At 30.0% G+C, this 21117-nt stretch overlaps 1 protein-coding gene and 1 long non-coding RNA gene across 4 annotated transcripts; one reads left to right on the forward strand and one right to left on the reverse strand.

Annotated features, from left to right (window-relative positions):
* The first annotated feature begins 11467 nt into the window (after positions 1 to 11467).
* LOC145567171 (FCS-Like Zinc finger 8-like) lies at positions 11468 to 14308 on the forward strand. Its single transcript, XM_081626405.1, has 3 exons — positions 11468 to 12118; positions 12229 to 13163; positions 13946 to 14308. Exons 2-3 carry the CDS (start codon positions 12232 to 12234, stop codon positions 14013 to 14015), a joined length of 1002 nt encoding a protein of 333 aa, XP_081482531.1. The 5' UTR covers positions 11468 to 12118; positions 12229 to 12231; the 3' UTR covers positions 14016 to 14308.
* Positions 14309 to 16267: 1959 nt separating this feature from the next.
* LOC145568236 (uncharacterized) lies at positions 16268 to 18969 on the reverse strand. 3 transcript variants are annotated; one of them, XR_014095792.1, is made up of 4 exons: positions 18435 to 18969; positions 17219 to 17974; positions 16834 to 16975; positions 16268 to 16630 (listed from the first exon to the last, which is right to left on the reverse strand). It is a non-coding gene; the product is annotated as an uncharacterized LOC145568236 (long non-coding RNA). The 3 variants fall into 3 exon arrangements; XR_014095793.1 differs by having other exon boundaries at positions 16766 to 16975; XR_014095791.1 differs by having other exon boundaries at positions 16268 to 16975.
* Positions 18970 to 21117: the final 2148 nt, after the last annotated feature.

Genomic DNA, 21117 nt, shown 5'->3' on the forward strand with positions numbered 1-21117 from the left:
TATGATAGAAGAGGACAATAAATAAAACCACGGGAAGTTATTTCGGGTTTTTTTTTTTTCCTTGTAAATGTCAATTTACTTGGTCCATTAAAGTATTGAAAGTACTTCTTGTATTTAAAATCTGAAATTGAATCTCATTTTATATCATTGCTCTAGCTGACTCCACATCCAACGTTTGAAATCATGAAAAAACTAAATCCTGATATTTTGGTTGATGAGTTAATGCCTATGGAGCCAAAAACCTATCCTAACGATTCCTAAGAATTGATAGATTATTAGATACCAATGCCCACTAGCACGGCTATGTTTCAATAATTCATAAGTTCAAGACAATAGTGTAGTTGGTTGGGCCTAAAAGACAAGGACAAATCTATCAAAGTGGTTCCCTTTTCAAATCAATTAATGTTCACCCTCTCTCTCCCCCTTTTTTCCTATTTATAACTACCCTACGCTCACTTCTTTGAGTCTACTCTCGAATACGTTGAGCTAGTCTTCGTCTAGTGATAAAGATACGTCGTCTCACAAACTAGATTATGAGATTAAATTTTATACGGGGCTAAGGAAATTTTTCCGAGGTGGGAATTCTCTCATCTTTTTCTTCACTTTTAAGAAATCAAAGTTACAAAATTGTACTCTGTATTCTGTAAAGTCATTTTCTTTGTTTTTAAAAAGAGTTAAGCTAAAATACGGTCCCTCAACTTTGCTACTAATAGCATATTTGGTCTCTCATCTTTGAAATGAGGCAAAAAGGTCTCTCAACCACCCTTGCCTCACCAGTTTTGGTAAAGGAACTTCCTAGTCAGCAAAGTTTAGGGATGTCAATGCCAACAAGCCAAAGTTCAAAGATTTCCAGTGATGAGTCAGAATAGTTTAGGGACCATACTTATTTTTTTCAAGCAAAAGTTTAGGGAATTGTTAGATCATAGTTAATTAATTAAATTAAATACAAACAAAAGATTTTTTTTTTTTTTTTGAAATAATACAAACAAAAGCTTAGGAATTCATAAAGTGAGTTTTTTTAACCAAATATTTATAAAGTGAGTTGACAAGAATAAAAGTTGCTAATAAAATTTGATAATCATGATATATTTTATATTTTTTTATCATTCCTTTACTGCCTACCATTTTTTCGTAATCAAATTTTATACAATGTATACCAACTAAACTCATTAACCACACATCCTCAAATCCTAACTCCTAACCCCTTCTATATTTCACACACCAAAATAAATTTAAATAAAATAAATAAAACCAAAAAATATAATGTGTTTTCAAAGTGAGTGAGTAAGACAAAGCCAAACTTTGTAATATAAAACTAAATAAATTTATGAAACTAGAATAAAAATAATACCACCCCGCTTTTCTCATTAATTGACAATTTATTTTTTCATGAGTTTATGTTCTAAAAGGTTTTCCATTTTTTGGGTTTTTGTGTGTCAATTTCAAGTTTTTTTTTTTCTATTTGTTTTGTGTTCTAAATGATTTTCAATTTTTTTTGGTTTTATGTGAGACAATTTTAAGGGTTTCTTTTTTTTTTTTCTTCTTTTTTCTTGTGTTAATTTCTAAGAGAAAATAATAATTTCCTTAGATTATTAAATAATTGTGTTTAACTGAAGTAAATGGCGACGACCATACATTCACGCTTAAATTATCTCACTTATATATTTTTGAATAGTAAATAATTTTTATTAAAATTAAATTGGTCTAGTTGAAATGAAATTAGTTTAATTGAACTAAATTACACTTAGGGGTTAAAACTTATAATCACTCTTGTATGGGAGCATCATGTGTCCCTTTAAGGTCCCTAAATTTTGGCTTATAATAATTACATTAGCCACCTCACCCTATAAGTCCCTAAACTTTCATTTCTAATTTAATAAATGTTAACTCATCAACTAAAGGTCCCAAAGTTTTGCATTTAAAATCATTAAATTTATTGCCACATGTGCACCAAGATCCCTAAACTATGCTTAGTCGGATAATTTGTACATGAAAAGTGAGTCATTGTGATTGATGGACCATTTTGCCTCATTTAAAAGTTGATGAGCTAAAATAATACAAATATCAAAGTTCAAAGACCTATTCTAGCTTAGCTCCTTTTTAAAAAAAAAAAAAAAAAACTCCGTATACACCCACTATGTATAAAAATGTACTAAAAGGGGTGATATCATAAATATAAATAATTAATATGGTGTTTTCACTACAGTATACGTCACTTACATGCTACCTGACTGACACCCATCAATTTCAACAAATTTTATAAGCTCTTTGCATAATCATAATCAATGCTAACATTATGTTAATTACTGCGTTGGCTTCTAATTATTGGAATCCTAATTATAATATTAATAGAGTACTCTTATCTTTTTGGGTCAAAAGTGCTATTACTCTTACCCAAACACATTTCTTTTATCTCGATTTTAGACAATCTTAATGGAATATGATACCATAATGAACACATTGGGCCCACCAATTTTTAATATTGTTGATCCAAGGTAATTTGATTAAGTAACTACTAGTTGTAAAACTCTCTTACACGTATATTCCTTTTTAACAAATTCTTGTACTACTCGTAGATTGTATGACCACTTGACCAGAAACAATTGATCAATATATAAACGTGACGATGTTGTTTATAAACATTAATGAGTCAAGCACTACAATGTTTATGGTTCACAGTGTTCATATTTTGTTCATTATATTCGTGTAATTGCATAACAAAATGGTTCTTAATCGAGCTTATTTATATATGATGGTTGAAATCGAAAATATTTTACTCTTTATATATTTAACTTATTGACAAAAATCTATACCTCTTTGCCAAACCAGCCCCCCTCCCAATAAAAAAGACGTACCAGAATAGAGGAAAGCAAGATTATAACCACCAAGATAATAATAATAATGAAAAGAAAGTCATCAAGCTATAATTAAGAAAGCAAATTAAAGATCATAAACATTTAGATAGACATTGTGGTTAAAAGGAAGCCCTAGTTATTATTACAATATATGAATTTGTGATGATGTGATGGTCCTAATGGGGTCCTATATTAACATGAAACATTACTATTATAATTACTTTTATAATTATTATGATTTATGACCACTCATATTCTTTAATACTTGATCAGCATTAAACACCTAATTGAATAAGAAATTTTGATTCATAAAAATTTTAATTAATAATCTAATTCTTTGAAGAAATTTATCTCAACCATTTATAGTGCTTATAATAACCTGACTTAACAATATCTTATGAGACAATTTTCAACTTTTTATGTCATAAATTTACATTTGTGGACTATGGTGCACGAAGGGTATTGGATTATGTCCAAGTAAGGATCTTTTGGTCAAACCAATTAATACTCTACAATTGCTCCTACTATAATGGTTGCCTTATAAAGAGCACCTAAAAAATTATTTATTTATTTCTATAAATTAATGGCAAACACCATGAAAATCATTAAGACTTAATTTCACCTTTTAATCAAATTCATTTAAATATATAAATATGTTGATTAAAGAATATATTATCATATTATTAAGTTAAATAGGAGGGGTCAATTAAACACTCAAAGTTTAAGAGAAAGAAGGCATGTGAAGTGGGGCCAAAAAGAATTGATTTCCAAGTGGAAATAAAGACAAATGAAACTTATTATGACACCTTATTTTTTTTAATTGATGTTAATGTGAAAGTTGAAAGTGATGTGGCAAAGGAAAATTATTGAAGACTCCATAAAATAATAAAGAAGATAAGGTAATTGGATAAAATCAAGGAGACTTCGCTTTGTGCGAGGTAACAAGTTAGATAGTCTCATCTTTTTATTCCATTTTAGATACTATTTCTAGTTATATAAGATTCAACTCTTTTTCATGACCTCTTTTGGCTAGTTATAATAGGAAGAGAAGTGTATTTGGGAAGGAGGAAAGAGGTTGATAACACCTATCACCACAAAAATCTTAAATTGGTACATGTGTAAGTTGATATGATTTGGAAAACTAATTATCTTAGTACGTATATCACTTTGAAAGTAAACATTTTTTTTTTTTTGAAACATTGGAAGTAAACATTTAGGATAAGGTAATAATTGCAAATGGATGTAGTATCATTAATTAGTAGATGGATATTCATTATCAATTTACGTACCATAGTATGACTCGTATAGTTGCTCCAAATATATCTTATCGTTGTATATATTACTTTTGCTTGCAGTTTATCATTTATCTGTCCTCTTTCACTTTAAACATGATTGATTCTGTTACTCAACATTCTTCAGTCAATGAAGAACTTTTTCACAATTTATTGTGATTTGTGAGTAGCATAATAACACGTACACCATTATATATACAAAAAGATACATTAAAAAAAAAAAAAAAAAAATTCAAGTAATGCATCCGCCAATATATCTTGACACGCGTCGTCTTGGGTGCACCAGTCTATTACGAAATATAATCACGCATGAATGGAGCATTATATTGGAGCATCATGATCAAGGAATGAAAATCATCATAGAAAAAGATTTCCCAAAAATGATTAATTGTTAACCCAAAATAAAATCAATCTACATCTAGAGCACAACATTCACAAGTCATGTCACCCATTATGGGCAGCCAACGTTGGATATTGCTATGCCACAAAAATTGCTGCGAAATAAACCCTACGTTTGAAAGCAAAAGTTGCATCGTAACTCTATAAAAATACAGAGTAGTTAAATTAATAAAGATTATAGGTAACAATTTTAAGCGTAGCTAGCTTCAAACCTACCTTTACATGATAGATTTAAGGTCATCATTTTTCAAAGTCCTACCATTTTTATGGCTTTTCAATAATAATTAAGGTGTTTTAAGATAGATTAGGAATGCAAAATTACAAAGTAATGAAAACCTAGGTTTGTAGGTATTTTGACGTACGAATTGATGGAAAAAAGGCTCCTAGTAATTTTGCAACTTGCTAATATAAGTATGGTTCTCAAATCCTTCTTATCCATTTTGTCTACTTCATATTTTTCAAAGTTGATATAATTGTGTAGGGATGATATAGATATGTAATGGAATAATTTTGAACCCATCAAATTTCCTTACAATTAACAATCATTGATATATCATTTTTTTTGCGATTGGTATAATAACTAAATAACCTAAATACCCCGTAATACATTTTTCAATATCACAGCTAGTAGCAAGAAAATATATTTTTGGTTTATCTTTTATTTATTTTAATTTTTTTTCCAGATGAAGGTCTTAACAAATCATGCAACAACTTTTTTTAAAGTTACATTTGAAATGAATAAGAGTAATGTCCAGTCCCATCAAATTGCCAAATAACGTAAATATATATAGATTATGGTTAAAAGTGATGACGGCAAAAAAACTTACGAGTAAGAACTAAGAAGAGCTATTAACTTTGTTAAAAAGGCTTATATTCTCATACTTAACTGGAGGGTGAAAAGTAGAAGAGTTAGATATTAATTTTAAATTTGCTAGTCTGAAATTACTTTTTCCTTAATTATATGGAACAACTGAAATTCTTTCTAGGAGTGTAAAATTAAAGTTCTTAGGAGTAATGTTAGATTGAGACTATCTTTTTGAGGTAAAGCTAAGGCGGCCAACTTGATCAATGAAGGGACAATAATATACGACCCATATCTTCATTTTAAAAATAAAAATAAAAATAAAAATAAAAATAAAAAAAAAAAAAAAAAAACCCTAAACTTATTCTTCAAATTTTGGAAAAATTAAAAATAAAACTCACATACCCAAAATGTATTTTCCCATTCATGCACCAACAAAAGTAATGAAAAAGTAAGGTTTCTTTTGTTAAATCATTTACTTATGTTTTCTCCAAGATGCATGACAAGATGTCACCTTGCTTCAATTTGAGAAAGCTAGTTGTTGGGAAATTGAGTCATTTAGAGATAGAAAGTGAGCTAATATGGTCATATTAATGTTTTAGCAACCTTAAATTAGCTCCATTTTATATAGCATGACTTTTGTCAATTTCATAATACACTTGATACATCGCTAATTAATTAATGTGCTATATATTGTTCTTTGTTCGTGTATTATAGTACAAGCTCACAAATGATCAAGGATACCAAATGGCTATTTTAATAGCTAGAGTTTCTTTTCCCCGTGTAAAGAGGTTGTAAAAGACAATATTATATACATGCAGGTTTTATTATTTCGGGTCTCAAATACCCTTACTATTGAGATGATGACCTTAGGGAATTGTATGATCTATGTATAGCTACATTGTGAAGGGAATCCATGCAAAATGAGGGACAAAATGGTGTCCTACTTGGCTATGGGAGGGATCTATATCTTTCATATGTGAGGTATATCTATCTACTTTATTTTCTACATTAATGATTAAAATGTGGGGGTAAATAAAGCTGCAAAAAACCATGTTAGTGCATGATACAAGTGACTATTCTTTTACATGATCATGATCGATCATCTATATATACCAAAAGACAAAAGAAGGCCTACCAATCTACTTTGTGTTGATTATTGTTGATGATTAAATATGTAGAGGCGTAAAAAGCTTCTTGTATTGTGTAATAAACATATATTAGTGCGTGAAGAATCTTTGAAAATGGAGAACATTTTGATGGAACGATGGGAAATGTGAGACCTAATTTTGAAATGATGTGATTACGATTATTGGGTTGTAAGTAATGGTCTATTGTTTTTATTGATTTCTTCGAAAAATACGATTGATCATATAATGTATTCCAAGCCCTACCATGAAATGATATTAATAGCATATGTTAAGGGTATATTTGTCATTGTACTATTGTATGTTGTATCTAATAACTATGTTAAGGATATATTTGTCATTGTACTATTGTATGTTATATCTAATAACTATGTTGAGTGACGGTATAATACAAACAATATAAATTACTTCCTCCGCCTACAAATAATACCCCTTTGTTTTTATTTTTTATTTTTACACTTTTCTACATATAATATGTCATATATTTGAGTGTTAGGATAAAGTGATAAATTTGTGCAAGTCTTAGTGAGTTTTAACAAGAATTTAATGACATCATTTTCAATAGGAACCACAAAAAATAATTAATGTCACTTTCAAATCTTAAAATTTGGGGCTAAACTTGCTCTAAGCATGTAAACCAATAGCAGGGAGGTTGCAATACTAGTTGTATTTCAATTGGAAATGACGGCTGCAGTGGAAACTGTGTACTAGAATAAACCACAGCAGTTGGTAAATGGCTTGGAATGGTCAGCAACTTCACCACCCTTCAGAAATTTGATATGCGTGCGTGTAATGGCCCTATTTTTTTTTTTAAAACAACTTACTCAATAGTCAATACTTCCTCCGTTTTTAAATATTTGCTTTACTTTTCTTTTCCGGCCGTTTTTAAATACTTGTTTCATTTCCTTATTTGGAAAGCTTTTATAATATTTAATTAATTTCTCTCACCATGTGAATCCAACAATATTAATTCTATATCTCTCTCTTTCAATTCTCTCCACACTTTTGGTTTTTTTACAATTTTTTATTCTTTTATCAACCCTACTACCTCTATATTTTATTACTTTTTTCAATTTCTCCTGAAACTTCGCGCATAGAGAGGTGGAGAAAGTATTTAAAAACGGAGGGAGTACTGTTGTATTAAAAATTCACGATTATATTGTTTGATTGACAAACAAATTCATAGGAATTTTGATTTCCTAAAATTATATGAATTTTTTTGTAGAGCATATTATAACTTATTTTAATTACGTAGTATAATTAGTAATTGAATAACCCGTGAAAATAAGGTGAGCAAACAAACTCTTACTTTTATTTTTACATCTCTTTTCTCATATGATCCCACTCCTGCTTTGTACTCCGTAATACTCCCTCCGTTTTTAAATACTTGCTCCATTTTTCATTTCCGGCCATTTTTAAATACTTATTCCATTTCCTTATTTAGAAAGCCTTTACAATATTTAATCCATTTATCTCACCTAGTGAATCCAAGATAAATCATATCTTATTAATTTTATATCCTCTCTCCTACAATTCTCTCTACTATTTTTACTTTTTACAATTTTTTATTCTTCCACCTACCACTACCTTCATAATTTATTACTTTCTCCAAATTCTCCTAAAGCTCCACGCATGGAGAAATGGAGCAAGTATTTAAAAATGGAGGGAGTATACCACTTTGTATATAATCACTCCCTTATCTTTTTCTATCTTTTTTTTTATTATTTTTTTTATTTTTTTTTTACGAATAACTCCCTCTGTTTCTTATTTTTTGCCATATGTGGATTATTTCACAGTTTCCAAGACTCGTCTTCAAACATACTTCCTCTATTTGTTTTTAGTTGCTACACTTTCTTAGGTGTTGTTTGGTTGCAAAAAAGAAAAGGAATAGAAAATCATGGGAATTTATATAGTGAGGTTTTGTTTGGTTGACCACAAAACATAAAAATGTTGGAATTTCAAATTCATGGGAATTTTCAATTCCCACAAAACATGGGAATTAAATTATCAAGTGCCCCCTTGGTAAGTTGAAATTCCCATAATTTGCAAATTTCTCCATGAATAACAAACAACTTTCAACAATTCATGGGATTTTTAATGTGGGAAGTTAATTCCCATAATTTGTCAATTTCTATAGGAAATTATTTCCCTTGTCAACCAAACGACCCCTTAGTTTGGAAATTGTTAATTAGTTGCTTTACTTTCTATTTTTGACATTTCTTTCTTTCTATATCTCTCCTACCCACATGGATCCCTGTTATTTTTCTTTCTTTCTCTTTCCTCTTAAAAATTGTCTAAGATTCCGTGAAATTAAAAGTGTAGCAACTAAAAAAAACAGAATAAGTATATGAATTATATCTCCATTTGTATAAGCGTAAAAATTTTAAAAATTTAGTACATAATATATAAAATAAAATATACAGTCATGATTTTTTTTTTTTTTACTCATATTTGCATTGGGAAAAATATAGAAGACAGAAGGAGTAATTTTAAAATTTTCAACAAACCGTACCCACCCAAACGATACTCGTACTCCCTCCGTGTTTTAATAAGTATTACAGTTTGACTTTTTTCACTATTCACGTAATGGCTTTGACTTGATTAATTTACTAATATACAAAAAAAAAAAACAAAAGTTATTGTATAATACATGTTGGATTCGTTATAATGTATACTTTCATAAAATCAATTTTCTTATAATTTTACTAACATATAATTAGATAAATTAATGATCAAAGTTATATCTCAACATACGCATTTGATCAAAGTGTAACACTTATTAAAATATGGAGGGAGTATTAATTATTTCACTGCATTCAACTAACCCTTTTACAACTACTCGTATATGTTAAACGATGCCTTTAAATAAAAATATTTTGAAGAGAATATTGAAATAATACTCGTTTTTGTAAGCCACACAATCAGTCTGAACAGTACTAAAAAAAAAAAGAGTGGTTCACTAACAGACAAAAACTCAGGTGTCAGCTTATTGATAAATCCCACACGAATAGGGAACAATAAAGTAATCATTGATGCATCGCTCAATTATTAGGAGGAAAAAAAAAGGTAAACCCTTGTTTCACATTTACTACACCTTACGTAATATTTACATAACTTAGGCCTTTTTTTTTTTTTTTTAGCTTATGAACAAAATAGAGGAGAGTAGAGTAGAACAAATTTTAACAGTACAGAGCAAAATTTTACATTGCAGAACAGAGCAAAACAAATTTAAGCAGAGCAGAGCAGAAAAGTAGAGCATAACATCTCAAAAGAACAGAACCTTAACCTATCCTCATTACTTTATCTAAAATACATACTCCTCCTTTATCAAATAATAACCCGTATAGAATTTTTATGCTCTCATTTTCGCATAATTTTAACTATTTATATATTTAATTGTAATTTCACTGTTCTATATGATTATGCAAAGTATATTACTCCGTCCTATATGATTATATTTAAATCTTAAAAAGTAGTAGAGATGCATCTAGCAAGTTCTAACATGAGGGATATCACTATACCCTATGCATCTTCTTAGATGAATTATCAAAGAAAGTCAAAATGAATTACTCCGTATATTAATAGTGTAGAAATTAATAATAGTACGCAGTAGTTACGCACTACCAAGTAGCATTACTTTCACGATAATTATTGTCGTTGATCCTGTTATTCGCTAATACTACTACGGAGTGCTATGTTTTGGTTACTTCTAGCTTAAAATTAATGGTACAGTATTTAAGGGTGTACAAAAAGAAATTAGTTTTTTTTTTTTTTCAACTTCCAATGAGACAATGATAACCATAAATATCTGAAAATAAATATAAATTAATATAGGTTGAAAATAAATAGTTACACTCCTAAGTCCTAACATACGTGTTAGTACTTAGTACGTATGAAAGGGAACGATAAATATAAATCTGATTAACTCCATGACAAGAGTTTATAATAAAATAGTGATATTATAACATTAAAAATATCAATTGATATACGTTAAAACTAAAACATCAATCAATCATCACATTAACCGTGTACAAGGCTACAAGTAAGAGAGAAATGGAGTAGTGATTGACATAGCTCCCATATGTGTTTAACAACATCATCTGAAGTAAAAAGACATTGTTCTTTTAAATTGTTGTGGTCTGCTTTGCTGAATCTTACTCTGATTAATATTAACAATCCGTTCTGCTAACACTTGTTATACTCTGGTCAGAAACTCAAATAAACAGTGTCTAATGGTAATGCTGTCCAAAGTAGAGCAATACGAAGTAACATGCAATCCACAAAGATATTTAGCAGGTTACTATTTTAAAATGTTACTCGAATTAAGCTCATACTTCATCTGTTTTTTTTTTATACTTGCAACACACTTTTTATCACGCTTTTCAAGGAGGTGATTAAACTAGGTAAACGAATGAATTAAACTATGAAATTTAAACCGTAGCAACTTATTCCTTTCTTCTTATAGGTGGTAAAATTTTGTAAATTAATTCATTCGTTTGTCTAGTCTAATATCTTCCTTAAAATGCGTGCTGAAGGTGTGTGTTGCAACTAAATAAAAACGGAGAAAGTATATACTTAACCCAAAAATGATTCAAAATGGATTAGGTTATGCGAAATAAATGTTGATTATCTGATTACCTCCATTGATTGCTTACTTTACATCATACAAGTACAATACATCTTAATAATTAAATAGTTATAAAATATCAAAATGTTTATACAACAATTTCAAAGAACACCTAGTAATGTGATATATTATGCAAAAAATATTTAAAGAATAAAATAGAGTACATATATTATTACTACGTATTTTTTTTCACAAGATCACACAAAAACAAAAAATGAAAACGACCCACCTTAATATCTAAATAATTTTAATTTCTTGGTGGGGGGCCTAGTGTGTTAAATTGACACTCTTCTCTTTTTATAAAGGCAGTCCCTCTAAACTGAAAAACTCCCTCACAACTTTCCTTTCTCTCTCTCTCCTCTTTTTTTCCACCACTTTCTCTCTCTTCTTTTTTCTACTCAATTTCAGCACATCCGTGGGCAGTTTCACAGAAACTTGAAATAAAAATTATTTTCAAAAAAAAAAAAAAAATAAATAAAAAGCTGAAAGTGGATAAAACTTACACCTGCGCAATTTATGGGCTTTCTCATTAACCCAACAACCAATTTTTAAGAGAGAGAAATTTTCTTTTATTTTTTTTTAATATTTTTATTTACAAAATATATATATATATAAAAAAAATTAGAGAAAATAATGGAAATGAGTGTTTTTTTCTGTATTGGGATCAGGAAAACTAAATTCTGCAACTGATAAACTACAGTAGCAACAGCAGCAGCAGATTCACTAGTAGTAGTAGCAGTTTTTAGGAGTATTAAGCTCTGAAACACTCTCTCACATGGGTTTTGCATGTGGATTTTGGTGGTCCCATTTGATTCTTTGATCTTCAATTTTTTTTGGTTTATTCAATTAAAGTTTTCATTTTTCAAGCAAGTTACCCATTTCTTTTGGGATTCTTCAGCTGAGTTTTGGTTGGTCTTATTGTTGAGAGATCCAAGTTTTGATTTTTTGGGAGTTTTAAATTTCATCAATTTCCCAAGTTTTCTTCTTGGAAAAAGGTAATTTTAGCTAAATTTTTAAACTTTTTTTTTCTCTGCTTAAATATGTATGGTTATACAACTGGATTGTGTGTTTTTTAACAATGTTTTGATTTGTTTATTTTTCAAAGGGAATGCTGAGGAAAAGATCAAGACAAGTGACAAGTACTCAAGGCATAATTGCTGATCATAACAATAATTCATGGATTCCACCTGAAAAATCCACAAAACCCACTTCATTTTTCCTCAACTCTCCTAAATTTCTCAAGAGTTTCTTCTCTTCCTCTTCTTCTTCTTCTTCTTCACCATCTTCCTCTTCGCCGTCGCCGGCTTCTACACTTAATGATCCAATAATGAGCCCAACTTCAATCCTTGACACTAAAGCATTCACTGCTTTAGCAAACTCATTTTGGGTTGTTGACAACAACAAAAACCCAAAAACCATCTCAGCAAACTCACAACACTCTTGGGAACAACCCAACAACACAAAGGGTATTGGACTTGCTCTCATTGATGAGAACAGTTCTGAATCCAGCAACACAGCCAACAACACCAGCAACACAACCAACAACAACAACAACACAACAAATTCTAAGCAACAGAAAAGAAAATTAGTTGTTTTTGGTTCACAACTTAGAATCCAAGTACCTCCCCTGCCTCCTTCCTCTGTTTTCCCCTGTTTTTCCCCTGAATCACCAAGAGAATTTGGGATCAAAACACCCAAAAACAGTTATTGGCCTTTTGGAAACAAGGATTCACAAGTTCATCCTCAGGAATCCAATGGAAATAGTGGTGGGAATGATAATCTTTCATTGAGTGATATGGAATTATCTGAGGATTATACTTGTGTAATATCTCATGGTCCAAACCCTAAAACTACTCATATTTTTGGGAATTGCATTGTTCAAAGTTGTTGTGGTGTTGTTGGGTCTTCATCTTTTTCATCTAGGAGAAATGGGTATTTGTCTAAATTTGGAAATTCGATTTCATCACCTGAGAATTTCCTTAGTTTTTGTCACCATTGCAAGAAGAAGCTTGGTGAAGGGAGTGACATTTACATGTACAGGTATATACCAATTCACTCTTACTCTTGTTATTTTAATTTTCTTGGTGAAATGTTGTGATCTTGATTGTGCTAATAATGTTACACTCTATTTGTCCGGAATCAGTAATCATTTTATTTGTTGATAGCGTTATTTGAACTAGTAATCAGGATCGAAACGAAAAGGAAAATGAGTATTGGCATTATTGGATATCCTTTGTTATCTTGATTAGTAGAAATATGATATTGATATTGTATAAGGTTTGCCATTATAGTCATATAGAGTAGTTTGTGTGTTAATTCTTAATATAGACTTGGTCCATTTAATTATTGCATTTGATCCAATCAATCATTGTACCTTTAAGAATTTGGCCTATTGATCTAATGAGCAAGTAGGCACATAGCCCATTGAATATGTAGGGTACTTTATGAATGGATCACTACTTTGAATTCTTTACAATAATTAGTACTCATTGTGTTTTTAATAATAATAGGCTACATTTAACCTTTTATTTTTAACAAATTTTGTCAATACTTGATCGTTACCTTCTTACCATTGTATCATCAAAAATTTTAAAAATTGTTACCTAATGATGCTCTTATAGTCTTATGAGAGCACCCATTAAGAAATCTAGCTCGCGAGGATAAATATCATCGCGGTCATACTTCATATCATTATATGTACATGTATTATACGAGTATGTATGATTATATTTAGTTGGTTAAAGACTTAAAGTTAAATGTGATCTATTATTATTTCGATTTACGAGTTACTAATGAGTTGCACAATTTTTTATGTAATACAGAGGAGAAAAGGCCTTTTGCAGTCAAGAATGCCGCTGCCAAGAAATGCTTTTTGATGAAGTGGAGAACTAGAAGTTTGTTCTCAGAGAATTTCAGCATCTTCAAACCAGAATTAGCTACCTAAAAAACCTCCCCAATTTTTCCTACTATTTTTTATTATATAATAACCTAATTAAAATCCCTTTTTTTAATTTTAATTTATCCCTTCTTTACTTAATGTTGGTTTAGTCTTTAAGAAGTTTTGTCCAACAATTTGTATAAGAGAGAGGAGAATAGGAGATGCTGAGGTATTATATTAGATGTAAAAAAAAATTAAATTTGTAGAGTTGATTTCTGATGAAAATGATGACCTAAGTTTTGATTCTCTCAATTTTTATTATTTCGTACTCCGTAATATATTATTATTATTATCACTTAAATCTTGCTAACAAACGCTTTTAGAACATTAAAGATTGAATAACTATATAAAAAATTATCTAGGATGTTGGTTAACTTTTGTCTTATTATTTATTTATTTATGACAAAATTATTATTATTACTCAATGTGGTTTTTTTTATTTAGATGATGATGTTGATTATTTTTTTAATTATTTTGGATGATGAAATTTTCTTCGATTATTTTTGAAAATAAATGACTTATTAATACTCAATCATGCATTATAAACAATTAAAAATAAAAAGTGGGGTCCCATAGTAACTTATTCCATTAAAGCTATGTCCTGTCTTGTTTGTCCATCTTGGTTGATCAATAATTATATCTCAAGACTCATACCAATTTTTTTTGTCCATTTTACTTTAGTTGAGTAATCATCCAAACAACTACCACAATTGATAAGATCCAAAATACATGACATAATATACAAGGAAATTCAATTATTTTGTTCATATAATTGAGTTGGTAAAAAAGACCCTATAAAACATTACTTTCATTATTTGCAAGTATTTGTCTTTAAGCTCTCAGCAACTTTGACGTTGTAGTAAAATATTGTTGTGGATCTCCAATTACTCCATTAGAGTATTTCGATTAGCTTTAAACGTGAATTTGCATTGATATTTTTATTTTCAAGTGTCTATAGTCTACCTACGTGTGCTAGCTAAAGTTTCCATCTATCCTATTGATCCAAGCTATACTCGAATCAAACAAAAATTTATTACATGAACCGGTTTTCTTTGTTGATTGAGCTTGCTTGAACCAAATATTATTAATATGACGGTTATTGATTGACGATAAATTTGAATACGAATTGTTCCAACTAATAATTAAATTGACTTACTCATTTCAAGATGAACCAATCAAACTAAACAATCTGTTATCTGATTGTGACCTATGTGTCTTTTTTCAATCTATAAACGTCTTGGTCTCTAATTAAATTCTTAAAGCTACAATTATTCATGATTAACCTCTCATATCACTATATATATCGATATTTACTAAGAGCTCTATAAATTGATTTCTCCATTTCCCGTAAAGATAGGCCTAAACACTTGAGTTTAGTTCCCTAAAACCTCATTCTCATGATTATCCTAACATTAGGTATAAGGCCTACTTGTAAGTGATTGCCCTACATTACCAACATATAATATGAATTATATTTGTAGCCTTTAATTGAAGGGTAAGGGAGTTGTAGCTCCAAAAATTATCAAACATATCCTACATATTAAGGGTAGGTGACTTTTGACACTAATGCAAAACTAACCTTAAATAACACCCACAAAGTTATACATGAAGTGGTAAAAGTGTTATTATAGACAATGGGTAACACTTTAGTGGGTGATACATCCGCCCATATTACCTAAGGTCTTATATACCATTTTGGGTAAAGTATAGTAACACTTTTTAAAGTGTAACTATAAACCCTCTTATGTAATACTTTTTTATATTTTAGGTATCATTTTTAAAATATTACTTTTTATTTCTTATGTAACACCTACTTATCTTTAGTAACATTTTTCAATCATATAGTAACACTTTATCCGACATTATGTATCACTTTTACGAACCAATGTAACACCTCGTTGATTATTAGGTAACATTTTTCAAACATCTTTTGACATATTATAACTATATTCGATATTATGTATCACTTTTTGCAAATTAATGTAGCACTTTATTAATTAATTGGTAACATTTTAATGTAATTATAATTATAATAATTATTATCATAATAATTATTTTTATTCACTAGTAGAAAAAGTGTAATCGGCACTAGTTCAAAACCGACTTAGGACACCCGTTCAAGGGCCAAATATTTGCCCCTAACATAAATCAAGGGCACAGATTTTTTTCTTGAAACAGTGCCTTTTATGACTAAAAAAATGTAAAATTGATAAACAAGCCATTGTATATATGTATATAAACTTAGATATTTTGAATAATAAATGCTTGTAATATTACAATTTCATCAAAAAAAAAATACAATGAACAAAACAACAGCAGCTTGGAAACAGAACAGCGGCAGCTCGGAAGTAGAACAACAGCTCGGAAACCGAACAGTGGCAGCACATAAGCAGAACAGCAGCAACACATAAGAACAGCAGAAGCGGTAGCAGAACAGCAGCATCACCTATGTAGAACAGCAGCAGCAGTAACAGAACAGAAGAAGCGTATGCAGAATGGCAGCAGCACAGATGCAGAACAGCAGCAACATGCAACAGCAGCAGTAGTAGCATCAAGCAAGCATCAAAACCTAAGGACATATACTTGCTATGAAGAAGTCTGCTATAAGTAAACAACTTAATATTACAGCTTATAAGTTGGAAGAATAGACAAGATTAAAGCTTATAACAACCTTTTCCTCTAATCATTCTAAAATTTGCCTCACCTTCATTCCAATGTTACATTGGGTTCAATTGTAGCAAATCAGTGTAGTAAACCAACTTTGTTACATACCCTTGCAATTAAAGTGTGGACTGTTGAGCGTTACCCAGCTCTTTGCTCGAGCACAGAAGAAAAATAAAGCCTTCATTGCACCAGTAGCAGCCTATGTCACTCTCTTTGTCCTAATTACAGCTGGTTTTCTTTCATTTTTGGTCTACACAAGAAGAAAGAAGCGAAGTATGAAACTTATAATATTCTAATGTTGATCTTTGTCTCATTATTTAGTTAGCCACAACACTATGCTCAAGAAGATAATAGTTGGATCATTTCATGCAGAATCATCAATAATAGAAGCTAAGAAACCTCTGGCTACAACCAACATATAGGAATCCAGGAGTTATAATCAAGGAAAGGGTATCGTAGAATAGTGCGATTTACTAATTCAGAGATAACAAACCTTAAAAAAGGCTTCTGGAGAGAACTAGAAATAGGTGGATTTGCAGTTGCATGAAAGATGGAGTGGAAGTTGCTATCAAGATGCTCTCTCCTTCACTTGAGGTTAGTTATGTACTAACAACTTGATAGTCAAACACAAATTGCCAACAATCCATACGTCAAGTCATCCAAGATGCTCAATTCTTTCCAAAACAAACCAATTAAGTATAATAACGAAGATTATCAACGAATCCCAGTGACTGAACTAACAACAACCCCCCTTCAATTATCCAAAATTTCTAACAAAAACATTCAAAGCCAGGGAATTTTAATTTGAAATAAAGATTAGTTGAAAAGAAATTCTTTTATAACACTAATATATTTTCAACCAAAAAGATCCCATATATAACTTGTAAATCATGTACTTCATATGGATAAGCCAGATATAAATGAGCAAAATCAAGTTCTCACCAGAACTTTTTTTGTTCAAGCAGGTTTACTGAGTGCACATTTCATACACAGATTATCCACAAACATAACAGTATGAGTGTATGATAGACTTCTTCCTTCCAATTCATATAATTAAAAAAAGAAGTAGAAAAAATCAAACGAGAAATTGGATAAACACCTGGTTATTAGTCAGCTCATATTCGAGCTTGTTTATTCAACCACCATCAATTTTTCCTTAAGCTTACATCAATCCCATAGCATTACGCGTGAACCATCATATTCAATAACGTAAATGCCGAGATCTTCACTATCAGCCTGCTTCAATTCTCTATAAAAAAAAGGTGAAAATAAAGGTTAGAAAGTGGGAGTGTAGGCCATAGAGTGTAGAAGACAGAGGAAAGTGAGAGAAAGCAAATGGTGAAACAAGAAAAATGGGCGCCTAAGAACCTTAAATTGACTATACTGTCGATTAAATTGGTAAGAAATTAAACCAAACCCTATTAACCAATATATGCAAACTCATATCAATTATACTTCTATAAATCTATTTCCCCAAATCATCAAATTAATGTTACAAAATAATCCGAACAACAGAAGCAAAACGTCATAATTTCATTGATTTCAAACCAAAACTGTAAATCAAATCAGAATCAACATCATCGTTAGAATTCCAACTTGCAAGGGAATATAGGGATCTGAGTCTGTTCCAGAACGGAATTTTAACATAGTTGATTTTACAATAAAATTATCAACTTTAAAAATAATCAAAATTAAATAAATTGATATACCTGAATTTCATTAAAATAAGTTGCAAGGGAATTATAGGAAAATGCAAGAACTCGCCATACTCCACTTCGCCGCTACCATCAGAACCTTTAAGATGAAAATCGCAGCAAGCAAGAGCTTCAATGACGCTCGACGAAATCGCAAACCCTAGACAATGAACAACAACAACAGTGAGAAACCACAAATCTCTTCGCAATTTCGAATATCAACAGAACAAAACAACGATTGATTCACAAGCATTAAATCCCCCAAAATCAGAATCAATTCCCAATCAAAATTATGTTTTGCACAACTCAACAAAAATCAATTCGTGATAAAAAAATAAAAGCAAATCAACAGATCTTTTATGAACAAAGAATCAAAAGTAGTTAAGAGGAGAGATTGGAAAAATGGTGAGATGGGAGGCCTCGTAATCAAAGCCTTTAGAGAAGAACGAAGAAGAACGATGGAGGAGAGAAGTATACAAGTTATGGAAAGATTGAGCGAAAAAAATTAACGAAAAAATAAGCAGTACTTACTTTTGAAAAATAAAAACAAAAAGAAAATTAAAAAAAGAAAAAAAAAAGTGTTACTTTCTAATGTTACCTATTTTATAAGTGTTACCTTGTACTGTTACTTATATTAAAAGTGTTACATTGAGTGTTACATTATTAAAAAAATGTTACCAAAGTGTTACTTATAAATCTAATAATTTTGCATTACAGAAAGTGTTACCAAAACGTGTTACATAAACTGAATTATGTACTAGTGTGAGCTAGTAACTTATTGCTTAGTAGCCTTTATATAAATCTTTTGAAGAAAATATTCTTAGTAGCTAGTTTCGTGCCCTTTTATGATCATATCATCGATCTAGTGGAGTTGTGGCGTGGGGGTTGATTGTGGAACCCATTAAGGATCAATTCAAATATTTGTGGGAAAAATTAGCCATCTTGAGACTCGAAAAAATTAATTAACTACGTACTCCGTATGAAATATATCGTATAAATTATTAATAAATAATACTCGTAATAAGTATTATTAGGAGTAATAATTTGTCCTGCAAATATATTGAGCGAAATATATCACACGTCAACTAGTGTAAGAAATGCTCAAAGTATAATGCCACACTCAACTCCATGTTTTTTTTTTTTAAATAAATAAATAAATGATGCATGATATTGATATGGAGTAAGTTGCACCAATGTCACAACTTTTATTCTATGACTAAGGTAAGATGTGCAATTTTAGATTAAACTAGTCTTTTATTCATTATTATTAAACTAGACTACTACACAATAGTGATATAATTTATCCAAAGATATAAATTAGGGTAGCTCCAAAACTAGCCGTTTTCTTTTTTATTACCACATAATTGTTGTCTACATTTTTTATTTACGAGGTAAGATAAAAGGAACATTAAGTCAATGTCAATTAGGAGATCAAAGAAGACTATATACTCATATGCACGGCCTAAGATAAACTTTGGCTACCATTTATCCAAAATTTTATCCATACAATAAATTATGTTATCAATTAAATTTATTTAACGTATGTAGACAAGCTAAGTTTTAAGTATTCCATATTATTTATTTTTAGAGGCGTGTTAGAAAAAAACACTCTATAAAAGAGTCAAAATAAAGGAATGACAACCCAAAAGGAAGTATTGTTTAACTTCTTAAGGAGTACATTTAGAGTAGTTAATAATGGAAATATTATTTTCTTATTTATCGTCAATTATTATTTGTAGAATCTAATTTAAATCAATTCAACTACCCCATATATAGAAAAACAAAACCTTGGTTTAGTGCTAAATTGCTAATATTTAATGTTGATATATTTATCTGTGGGCTTCATTTCACCTTATGTTTACTTTTTGTCAAAAACCACCTAATAAAGCCCAGATTTTGTGAGAAACTACCTAATAAAAAAAATGTTGTAAAAAATTACCTAATAAAAGGTAAAATGTTAATTGTTGTAAAATACTACCTCCGCGGGGAATACACCATTGACCCACCTCAAAAAACCTCCAAAACCATCGCTTTCACCCTAAAACCAACACAACCTACTTGAAATTGTCTTTACCAAGCCGAAACAACCACCCTCCAATCCCAAAACCACCACCTCTAACCCCAAAAATAAATATCTCAAATCACGAAATTAAACTACCCTCACCAACTTAGAATATCATCTAACCACCCCAAAATAACCTTACCACCTTGAAAAGCAACCCTGTGGTGGTTTCAGGGGTGTTTTGAGGTAGGTTAACGCCTTAAAATTAGATTAATTGTGAAAATTCGGTCAAAAGTAGTACCTTACAACATTTTACCTTTTATAAGGTAGTTTCTTACAAAAAATTTTTGGTTAGGTAGTTTCTCACAAAATTTAGATTGTATTAGGTAGTTTATGACAAAAAAACCCTTAATATAATAATGAACTCAATTAAGGTGTACCTCCCACTGTTATTAAGTGGTCCAAAAAATATCTCTATCTTACAATCAAATTTAGTTAATACTTAATATGGATGATTGCTGCCCTATTCCTTGATTGTCCACCCTCAATTACTACTCTATAATAATTATTACGGTCTAAAAATCCAATCATATATTTTAATTATTAATTTTAACAAGAAATATCCAATCAATTAATATTATTGTTATTGTTATTTATTCTATGTATGAGTTAGATTACTTAGTTCAACTACTTATC

The sequence above is a fragment of the Chenopodium album genome, chromosome 11 (assembly GCF_948465745.1).
Source record: "Chenopodium album chromosome 11, dcCheAlbu1.1, whole genome shotgun sequence".
Taxonomy (NCBI): Eukaryota; Viridiplantae; Streptophyta; class Magnoliopsida; order Caryophyllales; family Amaranthaceae; genus Chenopodium; species Chenopodium album.

Bases quoted from the DNA above. Each gene is read 5' to 3' on its own strand.
- LOC145567171 (XM_081626405.1), top strand. From the start codon at position 12,232: ATGCTGAGGAAAAGATCAAGACAAGTGACAAGTACTCAAGGCATAATT. The intron at 13,164-13,945 runs GTATATACCAAT...TATGTAATACAG, and splicing joins AGTGACATTTACATGTACAG to AGGAGAAAAGGCCTTTTGCA.